The sequence below is a fragment of the Rhinolophus sinicus genome, linkage group LG02 (genome assembly GCF_036562045.2).
Source record: "Rhinolophus sinicus isolate RSC01 linkage group LG02, ASM3656204v1, whole genome shotgun sequence".
Classification (NCBI taxonomy): Eukaryota; Metazoa; Chordata; class Mammalia; order Chiroptera; family Rhinolophidae; genus Rhinolophus; species Rhinolophus sinicus.
In genome coordinates this window covers 12,650,079-12,668,375 of record NC_133752.1, presented here as the reverse complement: position 1 = coordinate 12,668,375, position 18,297 = coordinate 12,650,079, and the positions used below count along the sequence as shown (strand labels likewise).

The following is an 18,297-nucleotide window of genomic DNA, read 5'->3' as shown; positions in this document are numbered from 1 at the left end:
TTTAGTTCAACTGCTCCATCTGATTTCGCTCTAGTATCCCGTCTTAGGGCAGCAGAAGGGTATCTGATAACTCAAAAGAATAAGACACAATGTTGATAACAGTCTTACTGCCTACTGTGTGATGCTTTGCTGTAAGATGGACAAGAACAAAGAAAGAAAAAAATCTTTCCAGACCTCCTTAGGTGAAAACGCTTGCCCTGAAATATGATGATGATATACTTCGTGATTCTTCATATAATTATTGTAGCTACCTGTCTGATTCAGACAACTTCACTTTTTCAAACAAACTCTATTTGCTTCAGTAACTTCACTGTGTTAACTAAATTCCAGAGGATTGCGTAGTGGGTGGGGAGAGGAAAAAGGTATTTCCCTTTATCAAATGGAACTACGTTGCTCTCATTCCAGCACGTTCCTGTGTAATAAAAGAAGGATCCAGGGTGGCCACTTTGAGGACCTGACTAACAACTTTCCTTGAAACTCTTCATTAGGTGTGGAATTCATTCCCTTTAAAGAGAGGGAACGAATACCACACCAACTCAGCCAGAGAGCTTGTCTTTCAGAAGAACTCCCGATTCCAGCTGCCATCAGGGCACTGAGGTTCTACACATGCTCTTCTCCTCAAAAGGTCAGGAAAAGTAAACTATCCAGGGTGCACACGAGGTGTACTAGGGAGAATTACGGGAAGTAACAGTCCCTGCTCTCAAACCGGCTCAATCAGAAAACGATAACACAGATATGAACATACAAACCTGCATCAACCAAGTCTTTTATTCTCCCTTGGTTTGCCATGTTTGGTTTTGAACTCAGGCTGCCATTAGCGGTGTTTGAGAGGCAGGTGATTATTGAAAAGGCTTCAGTTGTCCACGGCCTACCTCATATTGAGGGATTACCAAGTATCAGGATTACCACTTAATAAAGGGTAGCCAACAAGTCTCGTCTAATCGTTTTTTTTAAACTAAGCCTTCAAACAATTCCTATTTAATAGCAAACCCACGCAAAATGCAAGCAGGCTATATTTATCTAGTAACGAAATTGCCTTTATTTTCTAAATAGGAGAGAGAACAATCTCAAATTCATTAATCCACAGTCTGATTATCTAATTCCTGGCTTATTACCATAAATAATTCTACCATTATAATCTGTCCAAGTCCTGTGCAGAGTTCCTTATAAATTTTTGAAAAAGAGCTAGAACAAATCTGTGATATATTTTGATTTCCTCTCCCTCCATCAACTCTGTTGGAACATCCACTAGAGACCAGGAGGCCTTGTGCAAAATTCTGGTGGTATGATGGTGAACACATCGGAGATGGCCCCTCTCTTCTCTGACCTACTCTGTACTTTAGTGCGTGAAGAAGCTGCTCCTCAAAAAGAGATCAAGTACCTTCACTCAGAATCTGCAGCGAGCAACCAGCAGAGCTAGGAACATAACTAGTATGTCTTCTGAATTCTGCTCCAGTATTCTTCCCATGCCATAAGTATTTCATTCCAAGATTAAACTGCTGTCAGTGTCTTTTTCAGGCTTAATCTCCATCAGACATTCAGTTAGAAAGCATTGATTAACCAACCTGCACTAACTAGGGTAGCTGTTATATGTAAAACAAAGACAAACCTAAGGAGTCTTTGCAACGTTAACACATGTTATGACTAGAGAATAATACTTAACAGAACTGTATATGACACATATAATAATAATGGTAGTTTTAATAATAAAAATGAAAAATGAAATACTTAGCACTTAGTACTATGTGTTAAACATCATACTAAACTTTAATCATTTTGTGAGTAATTTTATGCCACACAACACTTCCATGATATAAATTCTACTATCATCATCATTTTATACAAGGGTCATCTGACGCACAGGGTAGGTAACTGAGTGATACAGTGGCACCTCGGTTTTCGAACATACTCCATTCTGGAAGAACGTTCGAGTTCTGAAATATTTGAAAACTGAGGCACACTTTCCCCATAGAAAGTAATGCAAAATGGATTAACCCGTTCCAGACCTTTAAAGTCAACCCCCAAAACTGCAAATTTAGCATGAATTTTACTATATAATGATACCATAGATCCATAAAATTTACGGTGATCATAAATCGAAATATTTGTCAATGGAGACATTCAAAAACCGAGGTACCACTGTATTCCCAAGGTTACACATTCAGAGATTCAAACCCTAGCAGCCTGAGACAACCGTCTGTACTCAGAACTACTACAATTTAATGGATGAGCGATCGTTTGGAGAAAATTAAAACAGGTGAGAAAGATTTGAGGTGAGGCGGTGAGGTTTATAGGAGGAGGGTAAACTGTTATACTATGAATTGGAAGCAAGGAGTCCAGAAATGTGCTGGAAATTTCCAAGTAGTATCAGGAAAATCACCTTGCATGGGACATAGCATATATGCTGTGATAGCAATGATAAAATTTAAAAAAGGTAATGTAGAACTAGGCTATAATCAGTCCTGAAAGTCAGGCAAAAGTTTTATGCAAAAGGGAAGTTAATTTTAACTAACCTAATCACTACAGCGTAGAACAGAGTATTTCTAGATATTCTCTCTACCAATCTCATTATATACAATGGTTTCAATAGAATAACTATCAAATATGTTGGTTACAGCATAATTGCTTACACGCATATTTAAAACAGTTATTCCTATTTCTTAAAATGCAAATCTGGAGACTTTATCTAAAATAAATCTTGGAATCTCTCTTTTTAGTTTCTAGTTAGAGATTCCATCTAATTAATGCATAAAATTTTAACACTGACTTTCTAGTATAAGAAGGTATCACTGGCATTTTTAGTGTAAAAGCAACATATTTATCAATGTTAAACAAAGTTTCCTAGAATTTCCCTAAATATTTATTCTTCAAGCATTCTGAATAGTCACAAAAATGTTTACCTTTCTCTATATGATAGTATCCCAACACACACACACACACACACACACACACACACACACACACACGGCTGGCTTTGAAAATATTAATTGGTATAATGAACTGTATCATTTAGAATGTACTAGACATCCAGTATGTTAAATAACCAGGTTTTGTCACTCTTCTCTTTCTCTGTTTCTCTTTTATACTTTTTAACTCCTGAGCATTTTGTGTCTTTCAACTACCTCAATCAAAAGGGGGATACTTATGTAAAGGAGATAAAGTTTAAAGCAATATTCCCACTTGGGGTCTTTTGTTAGTAGAATGTGAGTGGAGAAGTAGCTTTGGGAAGAAAAGATCAGTGTGAGTTAAAAAAAAAGAAAAGTGAGGCAAGTTTTGGAGAAAAGCTGAAACTTGATAGAAGTAAGAACATGTAACATTGTACAAAATGCCTACATAATGTTCAGTAGTATTTTGTAAATGAAAATTTAATTCTTGGTTCAAAGCAGGGCTTTCTATTAAGCGATTTTAATAATATTCAATCCTCCTTGCACTTTTTTCCATGAATAATATAAAAAGACAGGTTTTATCCTGAGGTCTTTGAATTTAAACTTTAAAAAAAAGGGTGAACTTTTTCTTTTAGCTTCAGTAGGAATAAAAATAGTGTTCTTAGAAAAACTGCAGTGTAATGGCATGTCCATTTCTGGAAAAATTGAGAATGATTTTACTTTAATAGTAAGTATTTAGTAAATACCTGTTTTTAAAAGTTTCATATCCTCAATGTGGAGTTTCATATCCAGATAAAATTAGAGGAGTAACAGATATAAATTCTAATAATACTTTTAGAAGAAGAAAGTGTTACTGAGTGTGCAGCTGCCCTTGGCAGTACATATTATATTTTCCAAATGTTATTAACTGGCTTCAAGACCGTTCCTTTTTAGGTAACTGTTTTAATAAAAGATCAAGAATAAATTAAAGCATTTGATAACATCTAATTTTTTAGTAATAAGGAACTGGATTTGAATTTTCATATTAATGGCATCATTTTTCCTATTGTCCACAAGCAGTATAAACCTCTTTCATTATATTACAGTAATTATCTCCAATTAAATAATGATGATGACGATATAAAAATGATGTAGACCACCTTTTTTCCCCACTGAATTTGCTGGCCTATAATGACCTATTTTAAGCCTGATTCTTAATACAAAGTAATTACAGTGGTAGTTTAAAATATGTAAAATATGTCTAATTAGTATTCTAAATATATTAAACTTCTTCAGGTAAACTAACTGGCAATTTCAAGTGTTTTACCACAGAAAGTTTAGAATTTAAATTAAACAATATGTAAATGCTAAATGTTTACACAAAAATAAAGTGTTCGATTAAGAGGTATTTTTAACACATTAGTCTAGACACCTTTTACATAAGCACACCAAGTTTAAAATGTAATTTAAATTAATATTTTAGGGGGGAAAAAAAGGTCAAGGTTAAACTGTTCGTCTTCCTTAAAAAGTTTATAATGTCTTTTGTGTCTCTCCTCACAAAAAGAAATCTCAATGAAACTTGGATATTAAAACCTCCCAGGAAACCAACAATGAAAGCTACTAGGAATCTCACAAGTTTTTTTCTTTTTTTCCTTAGGTGTTAATTAAATGATCATTTAACACCAAAATGTAAACACAGCATTTTCATCTCCTGACAGCACAGCCTATTATAAACCTGGGGTAATAAACGTCTTGGTGTTAAAGCTGTGAACCCAGTTCCCACAACACTCCAAGATGCCTCGTGGTGTCGAAGGTTAAGCTTGTAGACACAAAACAAAGCTTGTGCCTACTCGACTTCCAGTCCAATTTTCCCATCGCCCAGTGACCTAGGTAACACTTGGAGCAATAAAGAATAAATTTAATTTCTCCAGCATTTTGTGAGGATTAGGAACAATTGTTGGCTTGCAATGACTTTTTATCCTTTGGATTCTTTTTCCTCCCGAGCATTCCTCCAGCCCTAAAAGAGAATTCGGATGGTTTAAGACATAGAACAAACAGAACTTGAAATTAGGCTTTTTTTTTTTTCAATCAATTGGAACTGTTGGAGGGGAAGCAATCAACCCTTCTCTGTGCTGTTCTCAGCTATTCACATACTTCAGGCTTTAATCTTTCAGGAGTAGAAGAAACCTATCACGACGGGGGCAAAGCTATCTTTCCCCCTTCTGTTTCCAGACTTATTTATTTCTCTCTTTTTAATTTTTTTTTTTTTAAACACTTAAATCAAGTTGCCGTACTTAGCTGTGCACATTCATTCGGGGGATATTTCAAGAGGCACAGATGTTCTCTTAATAACATTTCACACTGCCATGTCGTACCCTAGGCCACGGATGTTGCCGACAGGCCTTTTTATAATACTTTTCATCGCGCTTATTTCTCCAGAATTTAGTTTACTTTTTTTTTTTTTTAACTCCTGTCCAGTTTCTTGTATCCCAATTTACTCGATATTTTAAGGTTAAACTTCTATAAAAAAATCAGTGAGGTCAATCAATTTGGTTATGGGTAACAGAGAACGAACAGGACATACACACTGGAGTTATGATTAAAGCAAAACAAAAATAACTTCTAGCTCAAATCTATTTCATTATCAAATGTTGTTTAAATCCAAAGTGCTAAAAGGTTTGCACTTTGCACTGCATTTTGACATAATGTTTAATCTAAAAATGCACTGAAATCACGTGTAGTTTATTAAAAATAACAGAATGTCCCCCAGATTAAATCATACCTGTATATTAAAAGATCAGTGGGTTAATGAGCTTATATTGTTTTAAAAATTAAAATTTTAATTAGTAATAAAAATGCCCTTTAGGAATGTACGTATATCTTCCAAATAACTTTCAGAATAGTTTACCTATAATTTAAGGAGTTCACTCAGCATGTTTTTAACTAATTCATATTTTTCCTTCTTTGTGTTATTAAGGGAAACACATCATTAAAACAATAATTTAAATTTGTGGACTAACATAAGTAGTTCCTGAGTCACAGTCTCTGCTTCTATCCCTGTTTCATTTGATACAGGAATTTTAAAACTGTATGAATCATAAACTAGGAGAGGGTAAAGAGATCTTATTAAAGACATTCTGGCTTTAGTATACCTTGAGTGGCCAAATAAGGAGAAATACAATGGTGCAAATGTACATTTTATGTTAATTTGTAGTGGTAAAAACAATAAAAATAAATGTGGCTAAGCCTATGTATGTTATTACAGAAAAAATGCAAGAGAGAGATGAACCTGAGCCAGATTTGCTGACTGTGGGCAAGTAGCAAGGACATCTGTATGACTATCATTTTTATCTTATTTTGCAATGAGAGGATGATAATCATACAGATATAGTTTCTATCATACTTGAAAGTTGATAATGTTCCTTTGAATACAGAATCTAAATTACAATTTACAATATCCCCAGGAGTTAAATATGATCATTCACATTTTACAAGTAAGGGAACTTAACTCCAGAGGTGTCAACTGATTTCCAAAGACAGAAGAGCCTCTAATATCTGAGTGGGCATTTGAACACTCGTATTTTATGCCACCTCTCTTATGATATAAATTAATTCAGGGTTTTAAAACAGAAAGTAAATACATTAAAATTAGTTAAATAGAACTGAAACGCTATAGACACTTATTCCTAAAATTAATATTTATGTAAATTTCAGTCACCGAGTTATAATCTTGGGACTGTAGTGGCAATTTTATGATTTACAGTCAAATCATAAATATTCCCTGAGGATGTGACTCCAATGATATATATTTGATCTGAAAACCACCTACTTAAATTTATGTTTCAGAAACACTCTCAACAAACTCTCTACTCTTTAACTTACATATTACAGGTCAGATGTTGGCGATGGTTGAGGCCAACAGATCCCACACGCATGTGGGGCCACGTACCATGTTTCCCCAAAAATAAGTCCTAGCCGGACAATCAGCTCTAATGTGTCTTTTGGAACAAAAATTAACATAATACCCAGTCTTATTTTACTATAATATAATATAATATAATATAATATAATATAATATAATATAATATAATAACGGGTCTTATATTAATTTTTGCTCCAAAAGACACATTAGGGCTGATTGTCCAACTAGGTCTTATTTTCAGGGAAACAGGGTATTACGCCAGTTTTCCTGTCCAGTGTCTAACACAATTCAAGCTGATATACCAGGAGTAGGTGTTGGTGGAGACAGAAAGTTACATTTGTGAAATCAACATTTAAACAAGTACGTACACTGGAGTAGGAAAGATCTTGCACTTAACTCTCTGATGCCACAAACTACGCTGTGGATGGGCAACTGCCGAAATCTGCCAAGTTCTGACTTTTCTCCAGCAACCAGTCTTCTCCAAGAGAGCCCTTTGAAGTGAAAACTAGCAACACAAGGCCTGGCAAAAATCTCAACTACAATCTTAATCTTCATTGGATTTATAACATCTACACCATAGGATTACATGTCAATTTAAAACCAAAATCAAAAGGAGGTCCTATTCAATGGCTTGGCCTTTTCTTTTCATAGAAAGTGGTAATGGCTACTGGGAAGTGTGTTCAGATCCTGGTATATCCAGTCTTTTGTCTACCTTCTTAAAAACAGACCTTTGGTTATATCATAGTAAGCTCTTTAAATCCTTCTCGTGTATCTCTATTTTTGAAGTGGCAAAAACAGGGTCCTTTGGGTCCAATAATACTTATCAATTAATATGTTACTCAATAAATAATAAGGGACTTGGTGTTTTAATCATTGCTGACGGTTCACACTTTTCTAAGTGTCGTCTCTCTCATGGCTTCTTTGTTTTCAAAGCTAAAGAGAGTCAATGTGTCCCCCTCAGCATAGTATTAGTAGGAACAATACAGTGTATCCTTGCACCATGATAACACAGGCACTCCACTCAGAAGTGCTTCTCTCCTCTGGTCTCGCAGCCTCAGCCATAGAGAGCAGCGGTAGCTATCATGGCAGCTCACTAGATAAGTAATGATGTAGATCTGGCTGGACAACGGTAACCCTAGCAACTGTAACCTGCAATTCCTGCACAACCACTGTCGGATTTATTGTGGCAGGGGCCAAACAGGCCAAGAGTAAAATGAAGCAGGAAACTATGGCACCTGACACCTCTAGGCGCCCACACTTTAATCAGAGCTGGCAGACATTAATTCAAGGGGGATTTTTACTGGGTCTCCACTGTTGTATGCTGCTTTCATCCTCGAATATAAGACTCTTATGAGACTAAACTGACATCAGAGAACTGGGGCGTTACTTTTACATAAGTATAGTATTATAGTAAATTAAGGTGTATTTTGCTTAGGTGAAACATGGGTCATTTTGATTTTGTTGTGTCTACCAAAACCCTTTCATGTTTAGAAAACCTAAGGGAACTACACATTTAATTAGCCAAGTTATCCTTTACATTTAATTTGGTTCTCCATTATTCATAATGCCTTCCCAGTGTCACTATTTGCTCATTCAAGTTACAAACGCTGAACCCGACAGAGATTTAATTCAATACATCAAACACTTACTGAGAGCCTTCGAAAGGTCAAGCCTTACACTAGGCCTTGGGAATATAAAACCAAAAATATTTTCATAATATATGTATACCAGAATTTATATGCATAACCACAGAAAAAGAAAACTAAGTTAATTATTGACAATTATACTAGTGATTATATCTGGGAAGTAGAATAATGAATAATTTCTACTTCTTCTGGGTGGTAGAATAATTAATAATTTCAACTTCTTTTCTATTTTTCTGAATTGCCTAAACCTTTTTAATAATGACTGTGTGTTACTCTTACAACTATTAAAAAACAAAAACTAAGGCTCCTTCTATGGGACTAAGCAAAAAAGAAATAAAGCTTGCTTAGCTGTATGTTTGCTATGCTTTGCAAATTAATTTTTACCTTCGTAAAACAAAAAAATTAAATTTTTCTCTAAAATTATTCCAATTATTATTATCAAAAACAACTCTGAGACTCTGAGATTCTATATGACAGCAAATAAATTGTGACTTGACCAATCAAATTAAGCTGTCAAAATCTATTTGTCTCAGGTAAGTAGTCGCTAGGCCATAAAAAGAGTCCTTGGATTTAAAATTACTATTTATAATGTTAGATAATTTCATGGTTCCAAAGCTCACTGGGGAATAATAAATACCACTTGTGAACTAGAAACAAAAACTTTTATTCAAAGAAGTAAAGAAAATGAATCACTGGGACCTATGTATTTATTTTTGTTAGTTTTGTTTTGTTTTGGTAGATACAAGTGAAAAATGAGTTTTTGCTGCATGCTTTGGATACTTAAGCTTGTGTTAGATGCCTGGGTAAATATAATAATACTCAAAGAAATAAACTGAAAACCACAAAACAAATATTTATAACCAAATACTCAACCGCAGTCCTACCAATGAAATTCCTCTCTAATGAGCCCGGATTAGTAGCTGCAAACTCAAGTTGAAAAGTGTGATTCACTCAGTGGTAAGTTACCTTTAAGGTTACATTTATCAGGAAGATTTGTATGTGCCACTCATATATATAATTGCTACTCATAAATTTCCATCAATCCTGATCGTCCATTTTAAAAGCCACTGAAATCTCTGTGAGTTAACCAGCTCCAGCCTGCTCTGAAAATAATTTTCTCTACGCTTAAACTGATAATAAAAATGCAACCTCAGTTTTGCAGGAGGAACAAAGGGGAGGATGGGTATCTACGTAAGCTAAGAAAACTACGTACTGTCTCTTTTAACCTCCAACCTATGGCCCTTTCCTTTACTTTCCCTTTACTTAGATTTTCCATCTGCCAACAAGGGCTTGTAATTTTATTATACTGTCCTGTAGTGTATGCAGAGTTGGTATTATTTTACAGAGTTCTGTTAATGGACTGGATAAATGGTAATGCTATTTAAACTAGTCTCCTGCTCCAACAAACACAGCTGCAAGTGGACTACTATTTCTGAGCAAACATCTTGACCTGAACATGGAGAGCTCTTACCCCGTCCGGAGAGAAATTGGAGCAGACAGCAAAGGAAAGGCATATCTGGCCGCTCGCAGCAATCAACCATGTCAAATCATAATTCATATACAGTGTACCCTCTTTTTCGTTTGCATTGCATTAAAGTCCAAAATACAGCGTGTATGCTTCTTCACCTGGCTTCTCATTTACAGCCAACAGTCAAATGGTGATTATTCATTACAAAATAACACACACACACAAAATCCACATAATGTCCAGTATATCAGCTGGTAATCGAAGTGAGCAATAAAAAAAATCAAACATAGGCGTATGAACTATATACTAAACTAGTGAGCATGTTCATTGATTATATATCAGGAAAAAATAGCATTAAATAAGGGTGAAAGATACACTAAGCTAGAAAAAGAAACAGAGATGTTAATTAGCATTATGTAATAATTTATAAAGAGAAAATAACTTCTAAATGTGTTTCTTTCATTAATTCTAGATGTATATGGCTCTGTTACATTATATAGTAAGGCAACTATGGATCACTTAGTATGTATATGTAACCACCAAACACTTTCCATGTCCCAACATATTTTCCCTGTTATTTGTCAAAACCCTGTATCCTTTGTTCTGTCATTTAGCCTTCTTATGAAAGATTCATTTTTTAAATGAGCATTTTAAAGGACATTTTTGTACGTAGACTTGGGCACATTTTTTCTTCTGCTAGAACAAGTGTTTTGGGATGAGCTACTAGGCACCTCTATCTATATGAAGAAAATTTGAACTTGCATCCCTACTCTTGGAAATTACACTAACCAGTCAGTCAACTTCACAAGTTTTTGTTCCTTTATTTCTTAAAGATTCTTAATGGTGGCTGTTTAATTTGGTGATCACCATCATTAAAAAGTGGTCACATGAAGCTTATAACCATCCTCTCAAGAGAAAGGTCATTGCTAACGATCCACTAAATCTAATTCAAGTGAGACAACAGTCTTCCTACTCCAAAAAAGATTCCTAATGTGAGGATGAAGGAAAAAAATGAAATCTCCATGTGTCTATGTGTATCCGGTGTCTATGTCAGGTGTCAAAACCCAATCAATATCAAACATGAAGCCATCCAGCTCTAATTTCAGGAATATCAGAGCATTCAAAAGGTCTTCTTACAACCAGTCCCACCTATACAAACACAACTTTATTTGCCATTATTCCCCAGGAGAAGTCCTTTGAGCCAAACAGGCACATCATAACTCTGAATACACTTTCTAGCTACCCATTTTCCCAATTTTAAAAAATGCTTTTAAATAACTAGGAAATGTTGCCTTATAGTTGTATGGATTCTGTTTCTTTAATTCACTTTTTAAAGGTTTGAAATATCCATCTTTCATATAGCAGCATCATAAAATCACAACAAAACATAAAAGAACACTCCTTGGTCCACTCTGTAATATTGTTAAAAAAAAAAAAAAAGGCAACGGAATATGGCTAGCTGATAGAGGGCTCTGCACTGGATTACACCACCTTAAATAAAGCTTCCTAAGAAAATTAATACAAGTACTTGTAGACTAAAAATCAAACACTCCTGTTTCTCAGAGAGTGTTGATGTTTCTTCAACTTAATAATTTTAATGCTAGATGACAGTCATTCTGTTTAAATTATACATTCACAGCTTCATAGAAAATAGATAATTTCCTAGACAATGTGGAATGTTTTTATGTGCACACTATTCGCAAAGTAGTACTTGAACAGCGCTCATTGTATACTAGCCTTGAAATCAATTCTTCAAAGTCCCCACAATCACCAACAGTTAAAGCAGAAAGTAGAATACTATTAAACCCATCTCTGTGGCCCTTCTTGGAAACAAAGACCATATATGTAAATACAAGCATCAATATATATACATATACATATAATCTTTAAAACAGCTTACCTCCTATTTCCTTGGTTAAAATACTCCCTAGACAACTCTTGTTAAAAAGGAAGTCTCCGGGTTTCTTTGTTTTTTATTGTTGTTTTTTTTTTTTTTTTTTTTTCTTTTTTAATTTCCTTAAATTGAGCCAATTAAGCATCAGGGAACACAAAGAAGAAAGAGAGTGCTGGGTGTCTTGGGCTATCCTTAGAGGAACAACATCAGGAAAGTCAGACTCTAGGGAAACATCTGGTGTGTTAGTGGGCTACGTCTTCGCCTATTAGAAAGGTTCTCTCTCTAGTGAGGGAAGGTTATGAGGAGAACAGAACAGAGATCCTGGCTCCAATGGTGGGCAGGGCTGTGGGGAAACGGTCTTCCTAATTCTGAAGTTGGTAATAATACTGAACTAGTAGGCTGCAAAGCCGTGGCTACAAAGTCAGGTTCAGAAAAAGCACTCTGCTCACTTTCCCTACAGACAGGAACATACAGGACTTCCCCCCATCCAGGTGGGGGCCATGCTGAGCAGTTTATTCTACACAGACCAGCGGCTTTTTCACAGCATCCATGAACATCAATAACCATTGCTATTTATTTTCTCAACACTTTGTAGTTTATCTCCCATCTGCACAAAACCATTCACAAGGCTGAAAATTTGATTTTAAAAGCTTTCAAAAATGTGTTTTCACTATTATACATTAGGTCAGCAAAGAAGCATTTCAGGCAAGAAAAACCAATCCTGCTTAAAACTCACATTACGCTCCTTCCTACCAAGTTACTTCCGTTAACAGTCAATGACGTATTGGATATGAAACCCTTATAGTCATTCATATTGCAGAGTTTGGAATTATGGCCTTAAAAGGAACATATAAGAGGAAATTTACAGCCCCCTTTAAATACCTTATAATAATATTTCCAGAGTAATGAACATAGTCAAGTACAGAAACAATATTTAAAAAGCTGACATTAAGAACTTCAATTTTACAAGAAAACACTGCCAACTTCCTCTGAAGAGGAAGTGTAGTGGCAGTGTTTCCCTTCAGAACTTAATCAAAAGTTTCCACAAAGAAGTCAGGTAAATCTCATCATCACATGACTGAAAAAGAATAATACAATTACCATAACACATACCAGGGGTGCCAAAACAAATATATATACATTTTAAGAAATGTTATCTACGCATTACTTTTCAAAGTTGAGTTGAATTACACAGCAACGTGTAAGGTAAGTGTGACACTCGCTCAAAAGATGGTGTTAATCAAATGAATGCCAGTGTCATTCTTTGTATTACAATTTTAATACAGTTTTTTCCTTTTTAAAATGTGTATATAGTCTTTTGGGACCCTCTGTATATAAACCAGTAAAAGCTAACCAAATAAAACAACTGGAATCACTGGAAAACCAATCATAAATTTCCATAACAATTTAAAAAAAGGCAAATTCTTAACCCATTAATCTATTGGTGAATAAATTCCAGGAAAGCACGAAGAAACAAATCCAAAATGTATTTAATAAAACACAAGGTACTACCCAAAGTAACAATAACGATTTCTGTCTACTTACAGCCTGTATAGCTTCGAAGTCCCAAGAAACAGCAACTCAGGAAACAGCTGAAGGTGATTTCTGTTTAAACGCCTTTTGAGAGGAAAAAAAAAAAAAGCATATGTTACAGAGAAAATATCCAACAATGAGACTGTGATTTGGTAGTGTCATGTCTCATCCTGTATTTCAGGAAAGAATGAAATGACATTCAAAAGAATTCAAGCATTGCAAATCAAAAGTTGGGTACACCTTTTGTTACATAACTCTTTAAAGCAATTTTCCATTATGCGTACTCAGATGACGATTACTGGGGCCTCAACTCTAAATTCACATCCCTTGCAACATCAGTCAACCAGAATATACACAATGAAAAAAGATTTCTTGACTCAGACTCTGTGTCTAGGTAAGGCGAGAGTTCAACATACATCAGAAATACCACAGTAAATGGTGCCCTAACCTAATGCATACAAAGTCCCAAATGACCTAAATTTTCAGCCAAGGCACTGTGGGGAGATGGAAATGACAGTTTTGTTAGCTTTTCAGTTAGTTTCAGGAGAAAAGAAAAAAAGTGTGCGAAAGTGTCAGTGTGATAGGCAAAATCAGAAGAAGACCAAAAAGTTCAAACCTCAACTGCAGTTCTTGACCCTTAACTGAATTTCAGGCTGAGTTTAACTAAGTGGTGTCCAAAATGTTTAAATTATGTTCTCAAAATGTTTAACTGATATCGGAATATTTTAAAGGTTTTAAAAAAGAATTTGACGTCAGCCATATACTAACATCCCAATCCCACTCTTTTCAGGTGTACAATTTACCATTTCAGCAAAAATAAATGTCTCTCTCTCTGCTCTTCCCCAATTTAAATAAAATTATGACAAGTGGATGCAAAATGCACACTTAAATGATTTACAAGTTGCTATGTCGCTCTAGAAAAGCGTCACAGGGTCCAGAAACTACTGTCACACTTAAGAAACTGGAAGGTATTTCTTAAGTCTTAAAGATAAATGTTAAGGGGACAAGAAAAGAGGACATATCAATTTTGACAGCAGAATTACACTTATTTGGTCTCCACAGGGCAGAAATGGCACAGGTATTGTAACTGTTAGGAAAGCAGGTCATAAGAAAGACCTGCCAGGAATCAGAGATTATTTAAAAGTGGAATTATCTGCCTTGAGAAACTCTCAACTCCTTCCACACATATTCAAGCAGAGGCTATACATTTTTTTTTCTTTTTCCTGCAAAGGAAGTAATAAAAAGAAATCCTGCATTAGGTGGAAAGTTGGGCCAGGTGAACTTCAGAACTTCTTCCAACCCTAAAATGCCATGAAGCAATGACGTCAACCATAACTTTGGTTACATAACTCATATTATGACGACGTTGGTCATCGACAGAACATTCTCAGCACTTAATAAAATGGATACTCATAAAAAAGTATGCCAAGACAATTAGGGAGAAAACAGTAAAATTAGTGGTGAAAGGGTACACTTATTTCCCACTTACATGAATTTTTACGAATTAAGCACATAACGAGGTTAAATTTGAAGGGGAACAACAGCTTTTATTTATTTATTTTTCTCTGCTGGGCATGGTTCTGAGGAAGGAATGCTTCCAGAGTCTACTAGTGTACATTTCTAATAACTATCATTTACTTATGACCTTGTTATATTTTCCTCTCAGAAAGAATAGATTACAAATGTTCACAAGAGGGGCAATGAGAATTTTTCTAGGGAAGCAACCACTCTTGAAAAGACCTCCCCACCCTGTCACCCCTCCCCGCCCCCCACACACATTATCCAAACAGCCAATCCGAATTTCTACAGGGCAGAGATGAGCTTTCATAATCTGATCCAAACCATCGGACTAACAAACATCGTCCAGGATTCTCCAGCCACAGCAAGCATTCTCCTTCAAGGCCCCGTCCCTGCAGAGACAGCTCTCTGTACAGAGTGCTTTCCCTTTTCTCCAAATGGTCCTTTCCTACATCCTCTGTGGAACTCCGGAGTCTCCTCTACACAGTTAGTTCCTTCCTTGGCTGCGTCCCCATGTCCCCACGGCATTTCATAGCTGAGAGTCCCTCACACTGTTATACTCACGTGCTGGTCTGCTTTCCACGAGGCTGCAGCCCTTTGAGTATAAAGACCTCATCCTGGCATTCTTCCCTGACACCCAGTAGGTTCTCAGGAAATGCTGAATAAGAAGACTACTCTTTTTGATCAGCAACGCCGTACGGTTCGCATGGTATATTTGGCCAAGTTTACTCTGGCATGCTCCTTGCGGTACCTGCCTTAGCATTTATGTCCCTCCCCAGAAAGCCAAACCCCAGCACACCTGCCTTCATGTGCGAGACAACCAGTACTTCCTTTTCCTTCCATCAGCCTCCCTCCCCCACTCTCGCCATTCTCAGCCTCATCTAGAAATTGCAAATAATTCAATATACTTAAACAAATTCAGATATACAAGTGATCGATGGCTGCTACCTGGTTTTTGGTTAACGGGCCTATATCAGTACAATTTCTGATATTGTGAGGGTGTAGAGATTTCAGATTGGGTGCGAGCACTGTTATCTTCGTGATGACTCTCATATCCCCAGTGGTTCTTAACTCACTCTAGAAGTAACAGCTAACAACGTATCACATAGGCTTACGATGCGAAGGTCACTGTTCTGAGAGGTTTACGTAAGTCATCTCATTCATTCTTCAGAACAACCTCATGAGTAGGCACTACCCTGTTTCCCTGAAAATAAGACACAGCCCGAAAATAAGCCCCAGTTAAGATCATCAGCCAGATGGATGCAATTAGCACGTATGATGATGTTCCAGAAGAAGATGACATGACTGTATTTGAATAGATTGTTGTACATGAAAAAATAAGACATCCCCTGAAAATACGCCCTAGTGCGTCTTTTGGAGCAAAAATTAATAGAAGATCTGGTCTTATTTTCAGGGAAACACGGTACTGCTGTTTTGGAGGGAGGCACACAGCACCGAGAAAGTAGAGATATAATTTGAATTCATGTGGGTGACTCCAGAAAATATACTCTGAATCACTTCTCTCAAAGAGACACAGTCTAAACATTCCTAAACAGTAATTCAAAATAATACAATGCTGAAAAATTCCTTTTCAACAGTCTTTCTTTGGGGGAAATATAGTTTCATATAGCTTCTTTCTTAAATATCTAAAATAAAACATCAAGTTTTATTTAAAAAAAAAAACTGGCTCTATGTTCAGCTCACTGTTTTAAATCTACTTAAAATACCTACAGTTGATAAAAAAATGAAAACACATTTATTTTTCTCTGCATTCAGGTCATTTATCATTATTTCATGAAAATTATTATGAATGGTCTTAATATGTCTAAACTGATCATGAGTATAGGACATCACAGTATCATAAAAAAAAAAAAAACAGCAGATAAGTCATGTGGTAACATGCAGAGAAAAAACAGGATGACCATGTTTTTTTCCTTTAAAACAATATTAATACACTTATGGTTCCAGTTCTTTTATTCATTCTTCCATCACCACTAAGAAAAAATGGAAATGCAAACATTATGATAAAAAGCGAAACTGTTCCAAAATATTGAATCAAGGAAAAAAATTAAAATCAGAAATTCTTGGACAACGACCAGAAATAAAACCCTTAAACAAGAGAATTCTTTTTTTAAAAAAATCCAGAATTACTTTAAAGACTATTAAGATGCATAATGATTTCTAAACAGGGCTGGAGAAAAAATAACCTAGCTTCTTCTAATGTCACAGAATCCTTCTTTGCAGCTGGAAGATGACAGTGCCATAAAATCGCTGATGTAAATGAGCTAAAGAAGTTCAAAGCAGATAGTCCCAGAAGAGGAAAATAGCACACCATGAACTAAAGGTATTATTTCTCACAGGAGGATTTATAGGAACCAGCATAAATTAGCTCCATTAAGAATACAACGTGGGTCAGTTACCCACCATTCTGAGCAACAACACTCAACTATGCCCAAGGACAGAAAACACAGATTTAGTGATATCCAACTCTGTCATCACCAGCTCGATGGAATCTGCCCACAAGATCTCAGGGTTGATTGGGAATTCTCTGGATGGTAATTCATGGTTTCAGAAAGGTGTGTCATATGCGTCTCTGAGACACGTTTTCTTAGGGCAAAAATGAGGGACTTTCCGTGCCATGGGCTACTTCTGATTGTGACCTCGGTGCGGTGAATTATCTTTCTAGATCACATAAAATACCAATGGCCTCTGAAATACTGACACTTAACAACCTCAATTTGAAGGGCAACCTAAGCATTATTGACATGCATTGTTTCAAATTAGGATCTGACAGTTGCTGATCTGCCCACCTATACAGGTTGTGGTCTCTTATTGTTTCAACTTTCACTTCAGTTCAATTAAGGTTTGCCACCCTTGCCAAAATGTGAAGAGAAAACAACTTTACCAAAGCCAGTGAAAAATGTCTGCCTCACATTTACCTGTCATTGTAAATATAAGGTATTTTAGCAATGGGCCTGGTCTGTAACGAGTATTTGATAAACACTGCCTTAAAAAGTCTATTATTTATAATCTATGACTCATGCATAAATGCCTTTTTTCTCTGGTGAATTTCCACTTGTTTTCTAAAATGTTTTTATCCTAACATTTTTAAAACAAAGATTTGTAAGTTACACACTAGTAGGTGAATAAAATAAATTTTGTATTTTCGGCAGTGATAGCAATGATAATTTCACCTTTTATACTTCCTGATAGAGAGATCAAAACTTAGTAAGACTGTTGCTTCCACTTCACTCTCCTTATTTCTTGGTATTTCTCTATAGATTCAGAGAGATCATGAGAAATACTCTGAAACAAAAGGGGATTTTGTACTTTCTTCACATCCTTTCTATTGATTACATGATGAGAAAATCAGAATGAAAACGGTAGTAAACATGAATGTATAAAAGTCAAATTTATTATGTACACATTTTATCAGCTTAATAATATAAAAT

General features: G+C 35.6%; 1 protein-coding gene across 6 annotated transcripts in view; it reads right to left on the bottom strand.

Annotated features, from left to right (window-relative positions):
• SLIT2 (slit guidance ligand 2) overlaps positions 1 to 18,297 on the bottom strand; it is a 331,277-nt gene that overhangs the window by 302,100 nt on the left and 10,880 nt on the right. For all 6 annotated transcript variants that reach the window (XM_074321764.1, XM_019743900.2, XM_074321767.1 and 3 more), the window contains one exon: positions 13,340 to 13,411. In XM_074321764.1, the coding sequence (XP_074177865.1) occupies positions 13,340 to 13,411 (72 nt within the window). The remainder of the gene's footprint in view (positions 1 to 13,339; positions 13,412 to 18,297) is intronic.